The 22,031-nt window shown below is 41.3% G+C and overlaps 3 protein-coding genes across 6 annotated transcripts in view; 1 reads left to right on the forward strand and 2 right to left on the reverse strand.

Moving 5' to 3' along the window:
• The window catches only part of LOC135492189 (fatty acyl-CoA reductase 1-like), a 48,306-nt gene extending 46,148 nt beyond the window's left edge, over positions 1-2,158 (reverse strand). The window contains exon 1 of one of the 3 annotated variants that reach the window (XM_064778464.1): positions 1,997-2,158. In XM_064778464.1, the coding sequence (XP_064634534.1) occupies positions 1,997-2,022 (26 nt within the window). In that variant the 5' untranslated portion in view covers positions 2,023-2,158. Of the gene's footprint in view, positions 1-191; positions 304-1,996 lie in introns of those variants that run through there. The other 2 variants (XM_064778465.1, XM_064778466.1) reach the window with 2 other exon arrangements.
• Positions 2,159-3,779: 1,621 nt separating this feature from the next.
• Positions 3,780-11,929, reverse strand: LOC135492288 (uncharacterized histidine-rich protein DDB_G0274557-like). 2 transcript variants are annotated; one of them, XM_064778653.1, is made up of 4 exons: positions 11,806-11,929; positions 8,221-8,316; positions 4,674-4,883; positions 3,780-4,343 (listed from the first exon to the last, which is right to left on the reverse strand). In XM_064778653.1, exons 1-4 carry the CDS (start codon positions 11,860-11,862, stop codon positions 4,188-4,190), a joined length of 519 nt encoding a protein of 172 aa, XP_064634723.1. In that variant the 5' UTR covers positions 11,863-11,929; the 3' UTR covers positions 3,780-4,187. The 2 variants fall into 2 exon arrangements, with proteins under 2 accessions (XP_064634723.1, XP_064634724.1); XM_064778654.1 differs by lacking the exon at positions 11,806-11,929 and adding an exon at positions 9,051-9,246.
• A 2,655-nt stretch (positions 11,930-14,584) lies between these two features.
• On the forward strand, positions 14,585-21,008 carry LOC135492851 (heme-binding protein 2-like). Its single transcript, XM_064779527.1, has 4 exons — positions 14,585-14,793; positions 19,600-19,729; positions 19,966-20,146; positions 20,555-21,008. The coding sequence occupies exons 1-4, from the start codon at positions 14,632-14,634 to the stop codon at positions 20,724-20,726; spliced, it is 645 nt and encodes a 214-aa protein (XP_064635597.1). The 5' UTR covers positions 14,585-14,631; the 3' UTR covers positions 20,727-21,008.
• Positions 21,009-22,031: the final 1,023 nt, after the last annotated feature.

A 22,031-nucleotide genomic window follows, 5' to 3' on the forward strand; every position in this document is an offset into this window, starting at 1 on the left:
GCACGCTGTAACATATATCCGACGTTCAATAATAGCGTAGACGTACGCCCATACACGCGCCAATACATTGCCATTGGCAATGCAATGTGAACGGTAAAAGCAGACGAGAGCCGTTTCCAATGAAAGCTATCTCGACTGATGAAACACCTCTCCACAAACGATATCAATAAATGCAAAAATACAAACTATACCTTACTTCATAGTCTTTCGAACAGCAATTTCATCCCCTTGAAGATAACATTGCTAGATGTATCCAAAAATCCTTTTCCGAGTGAAATGAACGATGACAACCATCACCACAGCTTTCCCGCCGAACCACTTTCATTATCAATCGATATTGTGACCTTGACCGGCGGATTAGTGAGTCAAAGCATTCAAAGGAGGCAGCAGCGGCATTGGCTCAAGGCAATATTGATTGCAGCTGCGGTGTCAGGGCCTTGCTTACTTAGATACCGAGTATATAAGGGTTTTTGTGTTTTGTATTCATTCTCATGTTATTGTCCTTCGAAAATCCATCGAAGAGCCAGGGAGCTGTACTCAACTCCCTTCCTACGTAGCAACATGTTGCATTTTAGAACGTGTTCTGATTTTCTCGGGATGGCATCATCATGTACAATTCAAGTAGATGTGATCAGCTTGATACTGCCGGTACTCTCAACACTGGTGTTACGTTTTTGCAGTGTTCCTGTTTCTTAGTGTTCCCATTATTGTTTTGTGAACGTTGGACGACAGACTGATCAGTGACACGTTCTTCAGTGTTCCCCCTATTGCTATTGTTGAAAAGTCATGGTCTCTTAGCTGTTTGTTGTAAGGAAACACTGAAATATGGGAGACAACCCAAAACTACACCAACCCGGTGTAACAGTAACAAATGCCCCCCTGGAAAAAGTGTCCGGCCCTATTGTATTCTGCAATATGGTTCTATAGAGACCCTGACCGTCAATAGCTCGGAGATTAAAGCGCATAATAGAATCCTTTGTTTCCCGGGCATCCTATCCTAGGACATTTCAAACTTCTACACCGGCCAACATCTGTAACTGTTCCCCGTATTTTAGTTCAATAAAATAGCTATAGAGTATAGAGAGACCATGCGGACTTTTCAATATTAGGAGAAACAGAAAAACCTCAAACTATCTTTCAGCGTTCTCAAACAGCGAGGGTAAACACTCGGAAACGGATACACTCGAAACGAGCGTTACACCGGTGTGGCGGGGATAGTAGTCCTAGGGCTGATAGTCCGTGTAACAATAGCCCGCATTGCTAAATGTTTTGGTTAGGGTAAGCGGTACAATAGATCATGCTGCTTAATTGGTCAAATACAATGATACCGGACTATGACTCCAGGGGGACTATATCCGCTGTCACACCGGTACTTATGAATAGGCCTTCTGCGTAACGGGGTTCTGGATAGGCGAACGTTTCGCAAACAGTTTTTGCGCATTTTCGGATGTATATCTGCAGCGCCCCCTACACTCGGGAACTCGAGAATTATAAAGAGCACTGGCCAGGCAGGCGTCCTGTGGATCCCAACCTGAACGAGGTGGTGTTGCCTCCGTAACCTCCGCACTAGCAATTTCAATACATAGTGGATGCAAGAGATAAATACTTTAAACCTCGGCTTCCAATATCTTTTTTTGCCGTTATAGCAGTTTTAAATTTCCCAGGATTATGAGTGTCACGGGGACAACGGATCATATTATGCGAATCTTTTGGTATTGAAGGTATTTGGTCTGTCGAACCACACCTTAACCTGCTGCTATGATAGGGTAGGGACTTTTTAAGGGGCGACATGTGAGACTGTTACACCAGTACCACGTGTGCATGCAGTCCTTATATCTAGTCCACGATAGAATCTCATAGGCCTTGGACATATTTAGTTGTGAATTAAAATGACCTTATGCCCTTACTGTGCATATTAGTCACTAAAAGACGGCCTATCCCCCCCCCTCCCCCCCGCTCCCTGATAGTCCCACCTTAACACAATATTGTGACTTACCTATTTTTATAGGGCGGCGACGGCATCGCAGAGGGCGACCAATTTGTCAGACCAGGGCAGGGCAGGGCCTAGTGGCGTCCACTTCCAGGGCAACTCGGTTCTGGCAGTCTGTTATTGTTAGCCGGTAATCCAAGTACATATGTTGATGAGTTGATCAACATGTTACACTCACACCCACCCTATAGTTAGTCCTCAGGCGAGGCGAACACGTAACAGCAGTGATCATCCGTCTACGTGCTTTATATTTCAATGTAATATATTGGATATCGAAAATATGCTACACCCACCCATCTCTATACGTCCTGCATAAACTATATATCATAACTACAAAGCGTCCACCCAGACAAGACCACGTTTTCACATGTATTGATTATAATGAATGCACAGGTGTATCAACTCTAATCAACATGAAAACTGACGGTCACATAAAGTTAAATACTGTAATATGCAAAAATTTTAAGTTTTCATTCATGTCTGTGTGTTTTGTTTTGCTCATCGCTAACACCTGTCGCAATATACCCAATCATTAGGAAGGTTTCGCAAGCCTTACGAAGAGCTACGAAGTAAATATACGAAGTGTATAAATACATTTTTTCGAAAATTATTTGACAAATGCCGATTCCTCCTATAACTAAGTATAAAATATGATTTGCCAAAGTCACGTAAACCGATTCGCGCAGGACTTGTTGACTCCAAAGACCTTCGTCATTACGGGTTGCGAAACACAGATACCCAGCTCCGGCTCGATTGGGTCACCAGACGAGGACATAATGCACCGCACTTTAATTTAACAGAAATTTCATTAACATGATCTTGCAAATTATATGATAACGACATAAGTAAAGGCCTATGCCGTTCGTTAAAAATTTAGAAATTTGTAAATGAATTGAAAATTTCCAACTGTGTAAGTACCATTCTCTGTTTCCCTGTAACAACAGAAACTACGAACGGTGGGTGTACCTCTCGAAGGATATAGTCTGAACTCTTCTTCGGATAGGCATTCTTTCTTTTAATTCGGCGTGGTTATACTCAAATCTGTCCAATGAAAGAGTGTTCCTGAGGACGAAGGATTCTATGCACTTTTAATCATTTGGGAATTGAATATATTGTGTCTGCACAAAACCATCCATCATCATCGATAAAATATTGATGAGACTTTTTCAGGGAGGACATTAAAAACTTTTACGCCTGGTGTGTCGGAGCTAAAATGGACGTTCTCGTGCTATAGGGTCTTCAACTTCAGGGCCAGTTTTGTCACAAAAGCATTACACTCCGGACGCAGTGGACCGGCCTCATCGTGTGGCTTTAAATGAAAGACGATCAGGATGACGAAATGGACTGCATATAGGAGTGTAAAGCATACATCGACCGACCAAGGACGTCAGTCATGCAGTGAGTTGTCCTGTAACATCTGGTTCATGCATAAATTACCACGTGCCAGGTCCCTCGGCAAGAGGGGTGTGGCACCCGATCGAGAAATAGAAGATGCCCTTTCGCTAAATTCTAAAACACCTTGGTTAATGTGTTTCATTTTTACAATGGATTATGTAGCCTCGTTAGACCATGGAGGACAATTACTACTTCCACACCGGTCTTAAGTTTGAAATGTCCTTAGATAGAATGAACAAAGGATAGTAAGTTTTCGAAAATCCCCGAAACGTCAACGCGAACGCCTGTCGTCCGTTGTTCGACATCATGATCAGGAGCTCGAACAATGGGGTAGGCGTTCGCGTTGGCGTTTTGGGGCCTTTGCGAAAACACACGCGGTAACACCGAGACAAAATTACAAAAATATCTTTATTGATATACACATCAGCCATCTTGCTGAGTTAATTGGACTTATGCATAAAAGAATTATATCAACAACGACGACGAATAGAATATGGCGATGATCAACAAAGTTTGTATTTTCACTTCCAAGCGAACTGTCACCGTCCTAAAAATGATACGGTTTTGAGGTTTCAGGTCGTGAAATGACTATGTTGTATTGTATTTCAAAGAGAGGAGCAATTGATAAATTGTAAATGCACAATTTGGTGATGGTGATCGGTTCTTTTTGGCCGCTCCTTGCCTTTGATCTGCTAAGATTGTTGACAAAGAAATCGTCCCTTCACAATTTCGTTGAGGTTCTTCTTTTCTGATGTAAGAACGACTTGGTTCAAATGTCTCTCCTCCTCATAGCAGTCTATACCTATCTCGGGTATGGGTAACCTCCAGCAGGTGGGTAACCTCCAGCGGGCGGGTATCCACCGGCAGGTGGGTATCCCGGGTATGGAGCTGGTGGTGCGGATGGCATTCCGGGATAAGCGGCCCCTGCTGGTGGCGGTGGGATCTGTCCGGTTGGATACTGAAAAATAAAAACAAATGAAAATAATTCCAATCACGTGTCGTATGTTCAATATGATGATAAACATGACATGTTGCAGAATCAAAATGAATAATCGAAGCATCGTCGGGCAACACAAAATATGTACACCCTTTATAGCGATTTCAGAACCACCAAAGGTTCTCGAGCTTGTGAAAAACTTCACTGGGTTTTTCATTTCCCCTGAAAACCGTTACGGGGTGCATATTTGAGTTGGCTGAAAAACCCTAAAATGTTTTCAAAAGCTCTAAACCTTTACAATGTAATGTTCTTTTAGGAGTGTATGTGTCTGGCCTTACTATAGTCACTTACCCCTGATGCAGGAGGTGGATAGTACCCTGGCTGTGGCGGCGTGTAGTGGTGCACTTCGATATGCGGCGCCCCTCCGTGGTGATGATGATGGGGCCCAAAGCCGTGTCCGTGTGGGTGGTGTCCGTGGTGATGGTGGTTCAGCGCGTGTTCCGCGGCCTGTTCCCTGTGGTGGGCTGCCTCTGCCCTGTGGTGGGCCTGGTTGGCCTTTGACTGCAAGGAAAGGAAACTTTGAAGTTTTGACAGCAGGAGACGGTGTGCAAGGGATAGTAGTCCTAGGGCTGATAGTCCGTGTAACAATAGCCCGCATTGCTAAATGTTTTGGTTAGGGTTAGCGGTACAATAGATCATGCTGCTTAATTGATCAAATACAATGCTACCGGACTATGACTCCAGGGGGACTATATCCGCTGTCACAACGGCAATAATTTCAAAAAGCCATCACGTGCAACAGGATGTAAGGCAACATTTATATCAATTAAATTGTATAGTATTGGGGGTTAATACAAAGTGACACCACTGCACCGACAACCACTGCATCGGAAATCACAGGTGCATGAAGATCAATACTCAATCGATCCATTCAATCGATTGATTGGATGATCGATCTGTGAATTAATGTTGGTTCTTCATGCGCCTGTGGCTGGAACTGTAATATGTCGCTTGTGTGCGACAGCCTTTAAAAAAATGGCGCGAGTTTTAATCAAATAATGCTGCAGGTCATAATGATAAGGCAATCTCAGATTGCACGTTTTTATACCAACACTTGTACGGTAAAGTGTCGAATGATAAAAGCACAACGAGTGACCAACGAAAACAACATGACTTCTGAAATAGGCCATGACCCGGTTGTTCAAAAGCACAAAAGTCACGTTATCCTTTACGGTTACGTATAAGTATAAATGACGTTATTTCTTTCAGTTAAACCCATTAAGTTTTTCACGTTAAGACTTAACGTCTCCGTTGAAGCTAACGTTGTTTTGAACAACTCAGCCCTGATGTTTAAAGGAATGGGCGGCTTCTTACTTCACGTTAAGACTTAACGTCTTCGTTGAAGCTTACGTTGTTATGAACAACGCAGTCCTGATGTTTAAAGGAATGGGCGGCTTCTTACTTCATGTTGAGACTTAACGTCTCCGTTGAAGCTAACGTTGTTTTGAACAACTCAGTTCTGATGTTTAAAGGAATGGGCGGCTTCTTACTTCATTATGTTTCTTCTTCTCTTGTTTCATTAGCAAACTATACTTCGGGAAGTTTTTGACGATAGTTTTCAATAATATTGAAACACTCTGGTTCCAGTAAGGCCTAAAATCGGCCAACGACTTCACACCAGGTGAAGTGGGTTGGCCTGGTCCCGGTGTAATGTTTTTGAGTGTTTCTGTTTTTGAGTGTTTCCCCTCATTGTTTGGGAACGCTCAAAAATAGATTGACGAGTATTTCTGTGTATCCCCCCAACTGAAAAGTCATGGTCTCTCTAGCTGCCTATTGTTTGGAAACACTGAAACATGGGGAACAACCACAGATGTTACACCGGCTCCAAATATGAATTGAGAGGTGGTTAGGATGACGAACATGGACTGCCTTGGGCCTTGGGAGTCTAGCCAATCATTAATTAATAAAAAATTGTATTCTTAATGAAACGGCCAGGGGCCATTGTGCTCACCGTATAGATATTTGGTGCTTTTGAATTCATCCAGGTTAAGAAACATTGTACATGTATAGTATATAGGTCAAACCAAAGTCGGTATGACATGTGATGTATCGTTGCTTGGAGTAAGTACCATTATGGTAACCATAAGAATATCATCAAAAACAAGTCACTAATAAACGAGATATTGCACTTTTTACCAATTTTAGTTTTGGCCTCTTGGTGGCCAAGTTGAGTACCAGATCAGATCGAAATTCGGTGTCCAAGGTGACATGACGTAGGGAGTCACGTGCACCAAATTTCAAGTTCATAGCTATAGTGGTTAAGAAACGTGCCATAGTTACACTCAAACGACCAATCTCATATGATATGTGATGTATCCCTGCTAGGAGAACCTACCATAAAAATGTTATTGAAAACGAATCACTAATAAGCGAGATATCACACTTTCTAAGTTTTCACTTTTGGCCCCCTGGTGGCCAAGTCGAGAATCAAACCGGACTGAAATTCAGGGTCAGAGGTCAGCTGACCTAGAGGGTCCTTTGTACAAAGTCTCAAGTTCATAGCCTTAGGGGTTAACAAACGTGCCACAGTTACGCTAAAATGGCCAATTTAAGCCGTTTGACCTCTGCGACCTTGACAAGAACATCAAATCAAAAACCTGTATCATATGTGATGTATCCTTGCTAAGAGTATCTACCATAACATTTTTACCAAAAACTAATCAGTAATAAGCGAGATATGGCACTATTCAAATTTTTTGTTTTGGCCCCCTGGTGGCCCAGTTAAGAATCAGACCAGACCGAAAATCAGTGTCACAGGTCATCTGACCTAGGGAGTCATGTGTACCAGGTTTAAAGTTCATAGCTTTAGTGGTTAAGAAACGTGCCATAGTTACACACAAACGGCCAATTCACACCATTTTACCTCTGTGACCTTGAAAATAAGGTCAAATCAAAAACCATAGGATATGTGATGTATCCTTGCTCTGAGTACCTACCATCAAAATAGAATTGAAAACAAGTTACTATTAAGCGAGATATTGCACTTTTTACTTTTTTTAGTTTTGGCCCCCTGGTGGCCAAGTCGAGAATCAGATCAGACTGAAATTCGGTGTCAGAGGTTAAATGATGTAGGGAATCAGGTGCACCAAATTTCAAGTTCATAGCTTTATTGGTTAAGAAACGTGCCCCAGTTACACTCAAACGGCAAATTTACGCCATTTGACCTCTGTGACCTTGAAAAGTAGGTCAAATCAAAAACACCTATGATATGTGATATACCATTGCTAGGAAAACCTACCATAAAAATTTCATCAAAAACAAATCACTAATAAGTGAGATATCACACTTTTTAGATTTCCACTTTTGGCCCCCTGGTGGCAAAGTTAGGAATCAGATCGAACCAAAATTCAGCACCAGAGGCTATGTGATATAGGGGATTATATGTACCAAGTTTCAAGTTCATAGCTTTAGTGGTTAAGAAACGTGCCATAGTTTACACTCTAATGGCCAATTTACGCCATATGACCTCTGTGACCTTGAAAACAAGGTCAAATTAAAAACCCGTATAATATAAAATGTGTATTTGCTATGAGTACCTACAACAAAAGTTTTATCGAAAACAAGTCACTAATAAGCGAGATATCACACTTTTTAGATATCGACATTTGGCCCCCTGGTGGCCAAACAGAGAATCAGATCGGACCGAAAATCAGTGTCAGAGGTCAGCTGACCTAGGGCATTCTGTGTACAAAGTTTCAAGTTCATAGCCTTAGCAGTTAAGAAACGTGCCACTGTTAGGATACGACGACGACGACGACGACGACGACGACGGACACAGCGCTATCATATAGACTCCCCTTACGGTGAGCCAAAAAGGAAATAAAAATGAAAATCTTACCTCAAGATTCATTGCCCGTCCTAAGTTTCCATGTAATGCTGCATTTATTGCCTTGTCATGTAACTTGGCTTCTCTGTGCTCTGCCTTCATTTCGGCCTGAAAGAAAGGAATTCGAAACTTTTTTGAAATGATAATAAAACATAGTTACACACCTGGTAATAGCAAAAACATGCTTATTGTCTTGCATTTCCCGATGATTCCCTTCGTATGACAAATATTGGCACAGAGCATTCATTAGCGTTTCTATTGTCTGGCCCGAGCCCCTTCAAAGAAAGGATGATGAGTTTCCACCAGACGCGCGGACAATCCATCCGGATCGATGACACTTAGTTAAGAAGTTATATGGACCAATTAGGCCCAGTCCACTTTAGGAATGCGTCGCATCCCCGACCTCCTGTCGGTAACCCTACGAACTGAACGGATACAAAAATTGGCCATGAGAGGCAACCAAGTTTGGAATTAGGGGCAACCATTGACAAAGACGACTGATGGCGGAGGCATAATCCAGTAGATGAACCTGAAATGCGGGTGGGTGTTGGGTGCGCAGAGAGGAAGGGTCATTCCTTTCTGTAAATGAATGTAAGAATCCAGTCCACCATCATCATCCACATCAAACATACACTCCGGACGCAGTGGATCGGCTTCGTCCCTCTCTCATGGGAGTCCAATATTAACTAATGGGCTGCCTCGGGAGTTTAATTCTACAAAGCATTCTTCTGCAATCTGCTGGGAAAACATGGCTGAGGAAACGAAGCGTATTATAGACAGTGCCCCTGGCCTTTCGCTTCCACCAACCACCAACTCGAGGCCAGAACGCCCCCTCTGCTTACCCTGTGGGCATGAGCCGCCTGTCGTTCCAGTTGCCTGTCTCTGTGATTGTGCCACATATCGCCGTATAAAATAGTGTCCAAAAAACAAGTGTATCCCTGAGCAGTGTACGGAACTGTCAAAGTTATGAATGAATGAGAAAATCAACCAGTTTATATGGTCGAAATCTAATGGTGCAATGTGGAGATTTCGCTGGTCACGAGTTCTGATATTTAATCAGAGTGACGTCAAGTCGTGACTATCGCTTCCGACTCGTATCATGTTTGACCCAAATACACTATACAACTGGTACAATGTACATTATTACCAACTCGACAACAAGAGAACCCCTTTATTATGTTTACAGCTGACATCAATTCCATGCAATCTTTACGCGATCGTGTCAGTGCCAGGTACAAATAGTAGGCCTGATTTCTAATGAACACCCATTTACGTTATTTTGCCCTACCACTCAGTAAAAAGAATTCAGGCCTGGCCATATACACGGCCTACTGTCTTTCAACAAAGCATTACCAGCAATTCCCAACCTTTTAACTGCGCATGCGCCAAACTCCCTTCCAGGGCCAAGCATACGTTTTCTATAGCAGATCCAGGTGAGAGACATCTCATGGCTTTCTGTGTAACTAAAGCCTAGTTGCCGATAGCGTATGTGATTCTATGACTATCAAGGCATTTGCAGGCCAAATTTTGAGTTGATTGGTGAAAATTTTTCCATGTCCACCTATGGGTTGAAAATACCACGTGAATTGCAATTTTTCCTAATGTAAATTCTAAGAAAACATGAAAATTGGCCGACTTCTGTGGCCTTTTTGAATCACATAGAGTTTGCAAATTTAGTTTGCCGATAGCTCCTGCAGAAGGCAGCATCATACTGAGTATACTGAAACACATGCCATTGGGAAAATTGAAAATTTTTCCATGTCCACAGGGGGGTCCAAATTGGCGTCCCAAGTGGATTTGAGGAGAGAATATATGTCCAAACATCAACATACATGAAAAGCTGGACCTCAAGTGATCTTTGAAGATATGAGAATGACTGCCCTTTGATAACTTCTTGCTTTATTTGTCCACTTTATGGCCTAAGATCCCTATCTTTGGATGGTTCAATTAAGGACACTAGGGCTGGGAAGGGTCATGTCGGGGGGGGGGGGGGGGTAGGCGAGTGACCAAGCCCGAAATATTATATTGCATCCTTCTCTTCAGCATATTTGCCAAAGCTTTTGCTGTTGCATGGATTCCTCAGATGTTTGGGCTCTCTCAGCTCTGTCATTTGGTAACCTCTGTCTGGGTGTTGGCTAGGTAGATAGGATGGGGGGGGGGGGGGTTCCTGACAGTGTTGACAAGGAGAAACTCGGAAAACCGTGATTCTAGACAAAACCCTGTTCTTTTGATGAGCTGGAACACTGTACATTCAAAATTGTGAACCCACAATGAAGGCATAAAACTGACACAAGGCATTGATTTCTTGTACTAAAAATATATTTTATTATTGATGAACGCTCTGATTGGCTAAATTGGGTCACGTGTCAAACTCGATCGTAGCGCCTGCATTTAGCAGCGGCATAATAAAGTTGGGGATTGCTGGTAATGGCCCACTCGCACCTCAATAGCACCCCGCGAAGTTACTATTTATAGCTCACAAGGTCATTTGCATAAGATATTGATGACGTTTTAGTCACGTGACAGTCGGACACCGACACTTATTTCTACGCATTTGAGCTTATTTCAAAGTCAATTATCTTTGACCCTGCATTGTTTTTAGCATGATTGAATGATACCAAAGAGTCAGAGAGAGAAATATTCAGAACAATTATGTAGTATTTCCAACACTCGGAAATGTGCCAGATTGAATCTAACTGCCCTAGTTAGAAAGCCTTAATCCATTACGAAACCGCATGTTTGTCCGACATTGCCTGTAATTCAGCGATGGGGAAATAGAGGGCAGCAGCTGCAGTGATGTCATCTTCGCGGAATGCTATTCCCATTGTTCTACCGTCATATGAAAGGATTAGAGGGCAAATTTCAATAACATCAACCCCCACGAAACAACTTTCGTGGGTGTCGATAGGCCAAGCGGGCAAGGGCACGTAATAATCTTCTTTACGGTTAGGCACATTGGTAATTTACATGGGTGGTTGACTAGAGGGGTTGTCCAGTGATTATCGTGTGTTGACCTTTAATTGGGCCAAACGTCATATGTCCATATTACTAAGTATCGGCAAATTGATAATCCTGAACCACGTGAGGCATAGTTATTATGACGCAACATCAACAGATGTATACAACGTCCACATATTTTTGGTAATGCCATACGCTCGAATAACTTCCCTAAACTTCAAATGAGTCAAAACGCCAATTTTGAGTTTAAAAACATTGCCCTCTAAACAAGGAGGCCGATACTTATAAAAGGCACATTGCAATGCAATTTGACCCCCTAGCTCCTGCCTATAGTCCCCCTTTAAGTGGGAGAAAAAGTTCTAAAAAAAGAGCTTGCCAATGGCTATATTTCACCCCCTGACCCTCAAATGAGCCAAAAAACGCTATTTTCGATTTTTGAAAATCACCCACTGAACAAATACATACAAAATGCACGTCAAATTGGCTCTATAGATGCATAAAAATGATTTCGATCCTTTTAGGGCCAGCCTTGACTCACTCAATTTAAGCTGCGAATTTCAACCACAGTACATACAACCGTGGTATCGCAGTGTTCGCTAAGAAGAATCGGATGAAGGAATCGAACCCGCAATCACTTACGTGATGGGCGTGTGCCGCCTGATGCTCAAGATGATGATCGTGATGGTTACGCCACATGTTGCTGTCGTCTGCTGGATGTAATACAAATGATCACAAGCAAGGATTTTATCTTATATATACAATCTACTCTCAAAGGTGTTAAGTTCACTTCAGCATAAGTTGGCATGGTCTGACGTGCATGGCGCTCCAGTGTGGTCAAATTAACTTAAAGACCTAGGCCGTTCGTTGAAAATTATAAATTTGTAATTGAATTTGAAAACCTCTCAGTGTGTTACTGAATATACATTTCAATACAGATAGATACACAAAAACTATACATGCCAAGTTTTAGCAAATTTGCATGCATGATAACCGCACTGCGGCATTGTGTATTATTGCATTTCCATTTTCCTGACCCACGAATAATTACGAACGGCGTACACCTTTAATCATCTGTCCTTGATTTAACAATTTTTTTGCCAAATTTATCTAAATTTAGATAATTTTGTCCCCGTGAAGAGGGTCACTGCACCAGGACGTCATAATCAACAGACGCCATTAAACAGGTTCAACTTAAGTTTGACAGACATTAGAGGGCACAAGCTGCATAAAATGTACTGTTCACTGTGCATGGCGACATTATTGGTGACTTTCGGACTTCTTATCACTATCGATCGATTTGGCCTACATTCTTGCAACATGTCAAGGAACTGATTGGTCGCTCTTGTTTCGATCATGTTAACAGGTCATGCGCACCACGATGACGTAAAAGCAACCAAGTTATAAAAAAAGTAAGTAGTGTCCAAACAAGATAGTCAGCTACTTCTGATTTTGAACACGCCCCAATTTTCAAATTCAATTTCAAATTTCAAATTTTTGACGATCGACGTAGACCTTTAACATGAAGGACTTCCTATCATTATCGATCGATTTGGCCTACATATTGCAACATGCCACGGAACTGATTGGTCGCTTTTGTTTCGAACATGTTATTAGGTCAAGGAGCGCAGCATGATCTTGTCCGAATTAACTTTAAAATGTCTCGTGTGGTGATGTAAGATATTGGTTCGGATACCTGCATCGGAATGGTACCCTGACCATTTCATTCAGATTGGTCAAGAAATAAACCGTACAGAGCGGAAAATGTCCGAATTCAATGCACTACGTCAATGTACACCAATGCCTACAAAAAATATTTCCATGGTTACTTAGATGAAAAGATCATGTTGGGCTTTGAGGCAAGGATCAATAAAAAGCAAACTTCAAAGAAATCCGACCAGTAGTTCGCCCTCCAGAGCCCCAAACGATGCGGACATAACATATACGAATGGACTATAGTCTTCGGAGGCTGGGTTCGATTTCGAGTCCACTTCCCCTAGTTGTCTGGCCGTCAAAGGCCAATGAGCCACATCCAACCAGGTTTGTTGTTCGGAGTGTTTCTTCGTGGCCGCGGATAAGGTAGACTCACTGGGCAGCCCATTGCGTCATCCAAATTTGGTCTCCTTATGGTGGGGAACGAGGCCGGTCCATTGCGTCCGGAGTGTACGGGTGAGGCAGTCCGTCTCCTACGTTCGTATTCGATAACATTCACTATTGATGCTTTTAACCTTGAATGTCTGCCTCATCTATACAAAACTCACGGAATATCTTTCATATCGATGTATTTCATTATGTATTTTGATGATATCTGTGAGGGCGTACCAAACAAACAGCAAACACGACACCACACAATTGTTCATGTTGAACATGTACTATAGGTGTTCCGTATTGCCTCGGGTACTAAAAACTAACAATATAATTGCGTGGCCTGGGGAAATGTTATAATTTTATCATCGATAGTCAATGAAATATCTGTTTTTGTGCACAACATTCGAACTTGTGGGCGAGTTTCGTACGATAATCGATGAGAAACTCGGCGAGGGCGTCGTTGACAAAATTGGTCTTCCTAATTAACAACGGAATCATACTTAAGGTGAATTATTTTTGTGAGTATATATGCTGATACGGGTCGTATGGATTGGTCAGCGTGTTGAACCGTATTGGGTGTGGATATCTTCCGCTGGCAGACGATCCAATCAATACTGGTGAAAAGTTCGAAAAAAAGATTGATCTTAGCAATTTTTTAAAGCCAATTTTGAGCGCCAACTTGAATGAACTAACTCTGCCTGAAATGTACAGAAAACCAGTAAAAACTTTCGTAATAAGAGCAATAATCAATTTCAGCAACAACAAAATTGTCGATATTATTCTGTGAGAAGAAGCTCAATCTTACGTTATTCGGTTCTGAAATAAGGAATGTTCACTGAGACGACATGCCACCAAAAAATAGCGAGGGGCAGACTTCCATACGGACTGTGAGTCTCGTAAGGAATATGATCATTATTGGGGGATATTCGTGGTACACAAAGTGGCGCTTTGGCCTCCAGGACATAGACTCCTTGGGCGGCTCATAGTGTCATCCTAATTGGATCTCGTTATGGTGAGGGACGAGCCAGGTCCTCTGCGTCCGGAGTGTACCATGACATCGCTTTGATTAGCCCAGGTCCCGTCTTCATAAACAAATCTAGCCCATATGATTGTATACGGTATGAAGGATAAAGCATTGTTGTTATCAATAAGATTACTGGATAAAATATTGGTATCAACAAAAAGATTAGATCACGGTTCCTTATATGACAATTTAAGTTGAAAGTGTGTTTCAAAACGTGAATTCTTAGACAAGTGCAACACCATGATATCAGGTAAGTATAAAAGCCGCCGCAACAATGAACAGTTTCATTTCTCAAGAAACGAACAACTAAATAATACCTTTGATACATTTTGCGGCCGAAAGATATTATTGCAATAATGAAGGGAGTTGGCGTGATTGTTTTGCTTGTAGCAGCCATGGTTGGCGCAGAGGCAGCCGCGGTCAACACCACCACCAGTAAGCCATCGCCCGAACCAAAACCACCTGCCTTCTGCCGCGGTTTGAACTGCCCCAAGTTTACTGTCGTGAAGGCAGAAAAGGTAAGTCAGACTCTAGCTTGTTGATTCATTGCAATATAATATCAAAGTGGCCAGTTGTGCTATCTATAGTTAAATAAAACTTGGAGTGCTACATTGAGGTTCGTTCAAAAAAACCCAGATGAAAACATTCACACCGAACAGAGGGAAATTACTGAAAAATACAGATTTTTTAAAATCAAAATGAAGAATGTTAATCGAAGTGGAATTTGATTCCGTTTAACTCAAAAATTGAAAGTCAAGTGTCGGTGTGGGATGAACCTAATTTAAGATAACCCAGCACCTCCGGACCTACACTGTAGAGTAGTATCACAGGTCCCTTATATCTGTTTGGTTTTTGTGTGACTTCTTTCCTGTGGTTTGACCTAGACACGATTGTGATTATTCAGCACATCTAGATCAGGTAGTGCTGCCATCTAACGTGTAATTGTGTCACTACTCAGGTGTGTTATATTTGTGAGCATCTGTCATGGACAGTCGCGTTTCTTTCATCGATTTCTCAAAGTTTATGCGGGGCAATCATTTTTTTTTATGACAAGTGGAAAGTTGCAACATATCTTAATCACCAGTGTGGTTTGTTGTAAGAAATATTGCAATTTATTTGCTTTAATTCCGATTTTTAAATGATACATAAAAAACACGTTTTTTGTGATTTCCAAGATAATCGAATTCTGCCAGTGAGTCATGGCTCAAATAATATTTGACAATATGTATCTTATCGCAGTATGTCCAGAAAGATTCTCATAGTTCAGCAAAGTGAAAAATGCATCTTGAAAATGTATTGTTTGAACTGTAAGTAAGAACATGAGAATTGATTTTATTTTTTTAGATAAAAAAAGACTAATAGTAATCTCTAAGGGGAATTTTATTCTGTTCAATTCAAAAGTGCAGGTCGAGTGTTGGTGTGGGAAGACCGCCCGAAGGCCGACTCTTTATTAAGATAACCCAACACCTCCGGACCTACACTGAAGAGTAGTATCACAGGTCCTTTATATGTGTTTCATTTTTGTGTGATTTCTCTCCTGTGGTTTGACCGAGACACGATTGTGATGATTCAGCACATCTAGATCAGCTAGTGCTGCCATCTAACTGTTAGTTGGGTCACTACTCAGGTGTGTTATCTGTGACCTAGTTCCTTTCGTCAACGATAAGTCATTTTAAATAGAATCACATGATTGATTTAATTCATGAATGGTTATATCTTATGTTTATGCGTTACTGTATAGTTTGTGGGGTGTATCTGATGAATGTAAATGTGGTTTTTAAGAGGGGAAATCCGTTGTTCTTCTAGCAAATCTATTTTTGGCTTGTCGGGGAATCTCCAAATTCCAGGACGGTATGATGAACGTCAAATGCGTGTCAGATAGAATTATATGCGAATTATATGTATTTTTTGGTAACGAATTCAGCTAAATAATTGTAACAAATGATGGTATAGTTTCTGGGCTGTTTTTGAAGAATGCCAAGGTCATTTTAAGGGGGAAATCCGTCATTTATGACCCATTCTATTTTTAGCCTTTATCAGTTTCCCGGTTAGGAGACCAATCCTGTGGATGCTATTGAACATTATCCATTTCGACATACTGTGAGATGTGAGAGACCCCTATTGGCGATTTTATGTAACTACTTTTGACTGAGATTCTACATACTCCTGTATTATTAACTGCTGATTAATTTGCACAAATCGTCCAGGTACCCACTGACAATCGCTAGTCCTCCTGTAAATATACTACAACTAATATACTAGTACTCTTCTCTGAATTCCATGTGTAACTATCACAATGTTAAACAATGTACATTGTAAATAATTACCTGCCAGACGTACTACATTGTACTAGTATACAGTAAATCTTCTCCACAAAACTGCCAGGTACCGCACATCCTTATTCATTGCCATCAGTTCACATGTAACAAGAGAAAATAATAAATTGTACTTTAACATTTCACAACTCTCACTTTTTCTTCATATTTGTACCTTCACCTACCCTATCATAACAGCAGATTAATTGCTAAATGGTATCAACATGCCTACATATATGGCAAGCCAAAGCGGAATTTATTCAAGACTTTAGAATAACCATTCAAGAAGTTAAATATAAGTTCAAGAAGGAAATATATGTTCAAGACTAAAATATGTTCAACCTTGAATCAAATGTTTTCAACCTTAAATAAAATATGTTCAACCTTGAATAAAATATGTTCAACCTTGAATAAAATATGTCCAACCTTGAACAAAATATATTCAACCTTGAACAAAATATATTCAAGACTCACGTGACCATATTCAAGACTCACGTGACCATATTCAAGACGCACGTGACCACAAAATTGATGACGTAGAGCGTAGAATCTGTGGTACTTCTGATGCGTTCTGTTTCACGACATGATTGATTGCCTGTATAGCCTAAACACTCAAACATGTCAAAAGACAACGAGAATCCGATACAGTGGTGTCGGCCTTAAGAATGAAAGGTGAGAGGCATTGCGCATTTTGAACCTATAATTTGCCTGATATGTCTGTGAAACATCTATCGACTCTGACATTCACTCGGCATCCATGTCATGATGTGTAGGATTACAGTACATGTCAGGTGTAGGCGGCTAGGTACGTGTACAACCATGTGTCAAAACCTCGTGCGAACAATTCGAGTCCGAAACGCAACACAAGTACCATGGGTTCGGGAAAGTCTGAACGCGGGTTCGGGAAAGTCCGTAAAGCATCAAAACATGAGCAACTACGTCATCAATTTTGTGGTCACGTGCGTCTTGAATATGGTCACGTGAGTCTTGAATATATTTTGTTCAAGGTTGAATATATTTTGTTCAAGGTTGGACATATTTTATTCAAGGTTGAACATATTTTATTCAAGGTTGAACATATTTTATTCAAGGTTGAAAACATTTGATTCAAGGTTGAACATATTTTAGTCTTGAACATATATTTCCTTCTTGAACTTATATTTAACTTCTTGAATGGTAATTCTAAAGTCTTGAATAAATTCCGCTTTGGCTTGCCATATACATACCCCTCCTTCCACACCCACAACCAAAGCCACACCCCTACGTGATCCTAGTCACCGCCAGGCTTGTATTTTTGAGTAACCGGCCATGAAAATTCATCATGGACAATCATGTTTCTTTGATCGATTTCTCAAAGTTTAATCTTAATCACCAGTGTGGTTTGTTGTAAAAAATATTGCAATTTAATTGCTTTAATTCCGATTTTAAAATGATACATAAAAACACGTTTTTTGTGATTTCCAAGATATTCGAATTCTGCCAGTGATATATGGCTCAAATAATATTTGACAATATATATCTTGATAAATAATAAATAATAAATAATAATAATAATAATTGATATTTTTTATTGCCTCCTAAAAGAAGATATTTACAGTATGGTACACAATGAGCACAACAGTTTTTCCCATAATTCTTATTGCACTGTGTCCAGAAAAATTATCACACTTCAGTAAGGTGAAAAATGCATCCTGAAAATGTATTGTTTGAACTTTAAGTAAAAACATGAGGATTGATTTTTTCTTTTAAATAAAAAATGACCAATGTTAATCGCTAAGTGGAATTTATTCTGTTCAATTCAAAAATGTAAGTCAAGTGTTGGTGTGGGGGGACTGCCCGAAGGCCGATCTTGGTTAAGATAACCCAGCACCTCCGGACCTACACTATAGAGTAGTATCACAGGTCCGTTATATGTGTTTCATTTTTGTGTGATTTCTTTCCTGTGGTTTGACCTAGACACGATTGTGATGATTAAGCACATCTAGATCTTTCAGTTTTGTCATGATTTCACAATCAGTTAGTGCTGCCATCTAACTGTTAGTTGTGTCACTAAACTCGAGGCTCATTTCTACGAGACGAGAGGACTTTTCTCTCAGTTTTCAAGCCAGAGCCCTGTATTAGTCCCTGTGTACATTACTTGCACATTGCTGGTCATAGGTTTTTGGTAAAAAGCACCCATAGGGCCAATCAATCCTCACCATATTTTATATGAGTTAAGAAGAACCCTTTACCAATATCATGATAACATTTTACAACATTCCAATAGGCCTACCAAATGCGTGAGAATAATGACTTCTGTGCAGCATAGGCTATCCGTCAAATTGACACTCGCGCATTGATATGGCCCTATCAAAATACTAGTTCTAAACTGACCAGTGGGACTACATTTTCTTAAATATAGTGTCAAAAATCATATTTCTGTGATGGCCTGACTCTGCAGATTTAGAATTAACCACAGATTGAGAATTAATTCCACTTTGATCCATCCCAACCATGTATTTTACACAACTTGACATTTTAATAAACTCAATGCGACTGCCACACTTCATCAAATAGATCTTTCAAAAAGCGCTGTAAAATGGTTATTTCCTTAGAAATTATGGAATATTAACCACCTTTAATTAATTCATAACAAACATTATATGTTAGGCGTGAAATTTACCTGGCCGGGAGGATAATGACCCTGCTTGCCACCAGGCGTCGACACTTGCATGACGCTGATCTCTAGCAACGATTTTCGCCAGTGTTGCGAGGCAGTTTCGGACACATGGCTTGTGAATTTTAGGTAGGCCTAAGGTTACACTCCGTTCAAGTGTATTGTTTATTGCAGTTCATTGATTTTTTCTACCGTAGTCATGTTTGGAGATATCGCGGTCCTGCTGGAGACAATTTTTGTATGAAAAACCGACAAAGTTGTCCCTTCAAGTGGCCGTTTAGATTTACTTACAATACCAATGGTACCTCTGTCACACAGACTTATGATCAATCGCCCTGAAATTCATTTTTCAGGAATACGAAGTCAGAAAGTACGAGGCTTCTTACTGGACGAGCACGGACATGTACGAGATGAGCATTGATGATGCGACCAGAATTGGCTTCGGGAGACTCTTCAGATACATCAGCGGAAACAACGCCAACAGTAAGTAGAGTCATCACGAGGGGGGGGGCAAATAGCACTTTTTAAAATGTGCGGACAGAATTACGATCAAAAACACATTCTTTGGTGAATTCTTTGAGGGCATCTGCCCCCCTGGTACCCTGGCCCAGCTAGCTACGCACATGCATCAAAGAATAGGTGCCGAGACTTGCCTGTGTATTCTAGTATTTTATACAACTCTTTGAATGCTTACAAACCACTTCACCTAACTCTTCCAGAGGAAAAGATTGCCATGACGTGCCCAGTCCTGACTAAGGTCACCCCCGGCCAAGGTCCCGCCTGCGAGAGCAACTTCACGGAAAGCTTCATGGTTCCCTTCTCGCATCAACCCAAGGCGCCTGCGCCATCAGACAAGGACGTCTACCTCAGTTCCATGCCGGAGATGACAGTCTACGTCAAGTGAGCGTTTATTTACAAACACCTCCGGTTTTGGAGGGGGACTTTTTGTCACCAATTTACGACGTCATTTGCAATAAATGCTGGATACAGGTCGGAAATCACCAAACTTGCCGGTGATGCATTCAAAGCACGCCCACTTCTTACTCATGTAGTCACAACCATTGAAAATGACCCGTCTTGTTGGTATAGGGTGATCGGAATCTCGAATAGTTAACTGTTCAAGTGAACAGTTTTTGTTCACATTTGGTGGTAAAGACAAACTTTAAAGGCCGCTAGCTTCTAAACAGGACAAATTGTTGAAAAATAATTGCCGTGCTGCAGCGACATCTGTCCGGTTTGTTTGTTACTACAAGGCTAACCTTTTCAAGCAAATTTTCATTTCAATGTCTCGTTTTTCTGTTGATCTAGATGCTTCGGAGGATACGCCAAAGAAGCCGAATGGATCGAAATGGCCGCAGCCCTCGCCACGGCCATCGGGGATACCAGCGTATTCGACAACACCCACTACTTTACGGCCGGGTACGACAGCCCCTATCAACCTTTCAAAAGACACAACGAGGTCTGGTTCGTCGGAAAATAAAAGACATTAGAAGACAAAATCACTGCCATAGTTTGCATCATGCACTCGATAAATATTGTATACACCATAAGCTATCGGAAAAAATGTGAGGTTGCAATCAAATATGGCGCAATTTGTTACGTAAGCGTTAAACGTAGATGTGCTAGGCGTCTCTAGTAGGTGGAGTGCCCTGAACTGCAAACCGAGCGACGTGGAGAGGAAGATGCACATTCTAATCGGCAGTGACTTAAACGATTTGGTACCAAACCTAAATTGTTTGTACATATATCTGTTCATAATGTAGGAAAGCATCAAGTTTTTAAAAATAAAAATGTGAAATAATCAGATTTACGCTTCTCCGGTTATTAGATGGTAGTGCCTTCTATAGGTAGAAATGTACTCCCATACATTGATAATCAGTCTATGGTAGACCCCATGTTCTATGTCCGAGCTGCAGAGGGCGTGACATTCGGCATTATGATGGGGTATTGCGATGACGTCATGAAATCAAGTCACTTGTAGCCCTGGATTATTGGCCGATCCCTGGTTAAGACATCCTCTAATACCAGAGCCTGTCGTATGGTCCTCCACTCGCACACGTTCCACTGAAGTTCAGGAGGGTTGGTTCAAGATACCTGGCACTGGCACTGGCATATTTTGGCCAGAAAATAATAATGATGATAACACAGTGTCCTAGTCTGTTGCAAAACTTATATCATATCATGTCAATTACATACCTACACATAGGCTACAATATGCAGTTAGTACATGTTGGTTAGGGCATATGCTATAGGCTATACAGACTATGCCATGGACAATGACAAGACCCATGATAATGGCTGACAGCAGTCTGATTTCAAATGAATTTCAGTGGCCTGCAGACCATTTTGGGATGCATTCTTGGGCCAGTGTCAGTGCCAGTGCCAGTGCCAGTGCCAGTGCCAGTGCCAGTGCCAGTGCCAGTGCCAGTGCCAGTGCCAGTGCCAGTGCCAGTGCCAGTGCCAGTGCCAGTGCCAGTGCCAGTGCCAGTGCCAGTGCCAGTGCCATTATTCAGCACATCTAGATCAGCTAGTGCTGCCATCTAACGTGTAATTGTGTCACTACTCAGGTGTGTAATATTTGTGAGCATCTGTCATGGACAGTCGCGTTTCTTTCATCGATTTCTCAAAGTTTATGCGGGGCAATCATTTTTTTTATGACAAGTGGAAAGTTGCAACATATCTTAATCACCAGTGTGGTCTGTTGTAAGAAATATTGCAATTTAGTTGCTTTAATTCCAATTTTTAAATGATGCATAAAAACACGTTTTTTGTGATTTCCAAGATA

Source organism: Lineus longissimus, chromosome 8 (genome assembly GCF_910592395.1).
Source record: "Lineus longissimus chromosome 8, tnLinLong1.2, whole genome shotgun sequence".
Taxonomy (NCBI): domain Eukaryota; kingdom Metazoa; phylum Nemertea; class Pilidiophora; order Heteronemertea; family Lineidae; genus Lineus; species Lineus longissimus.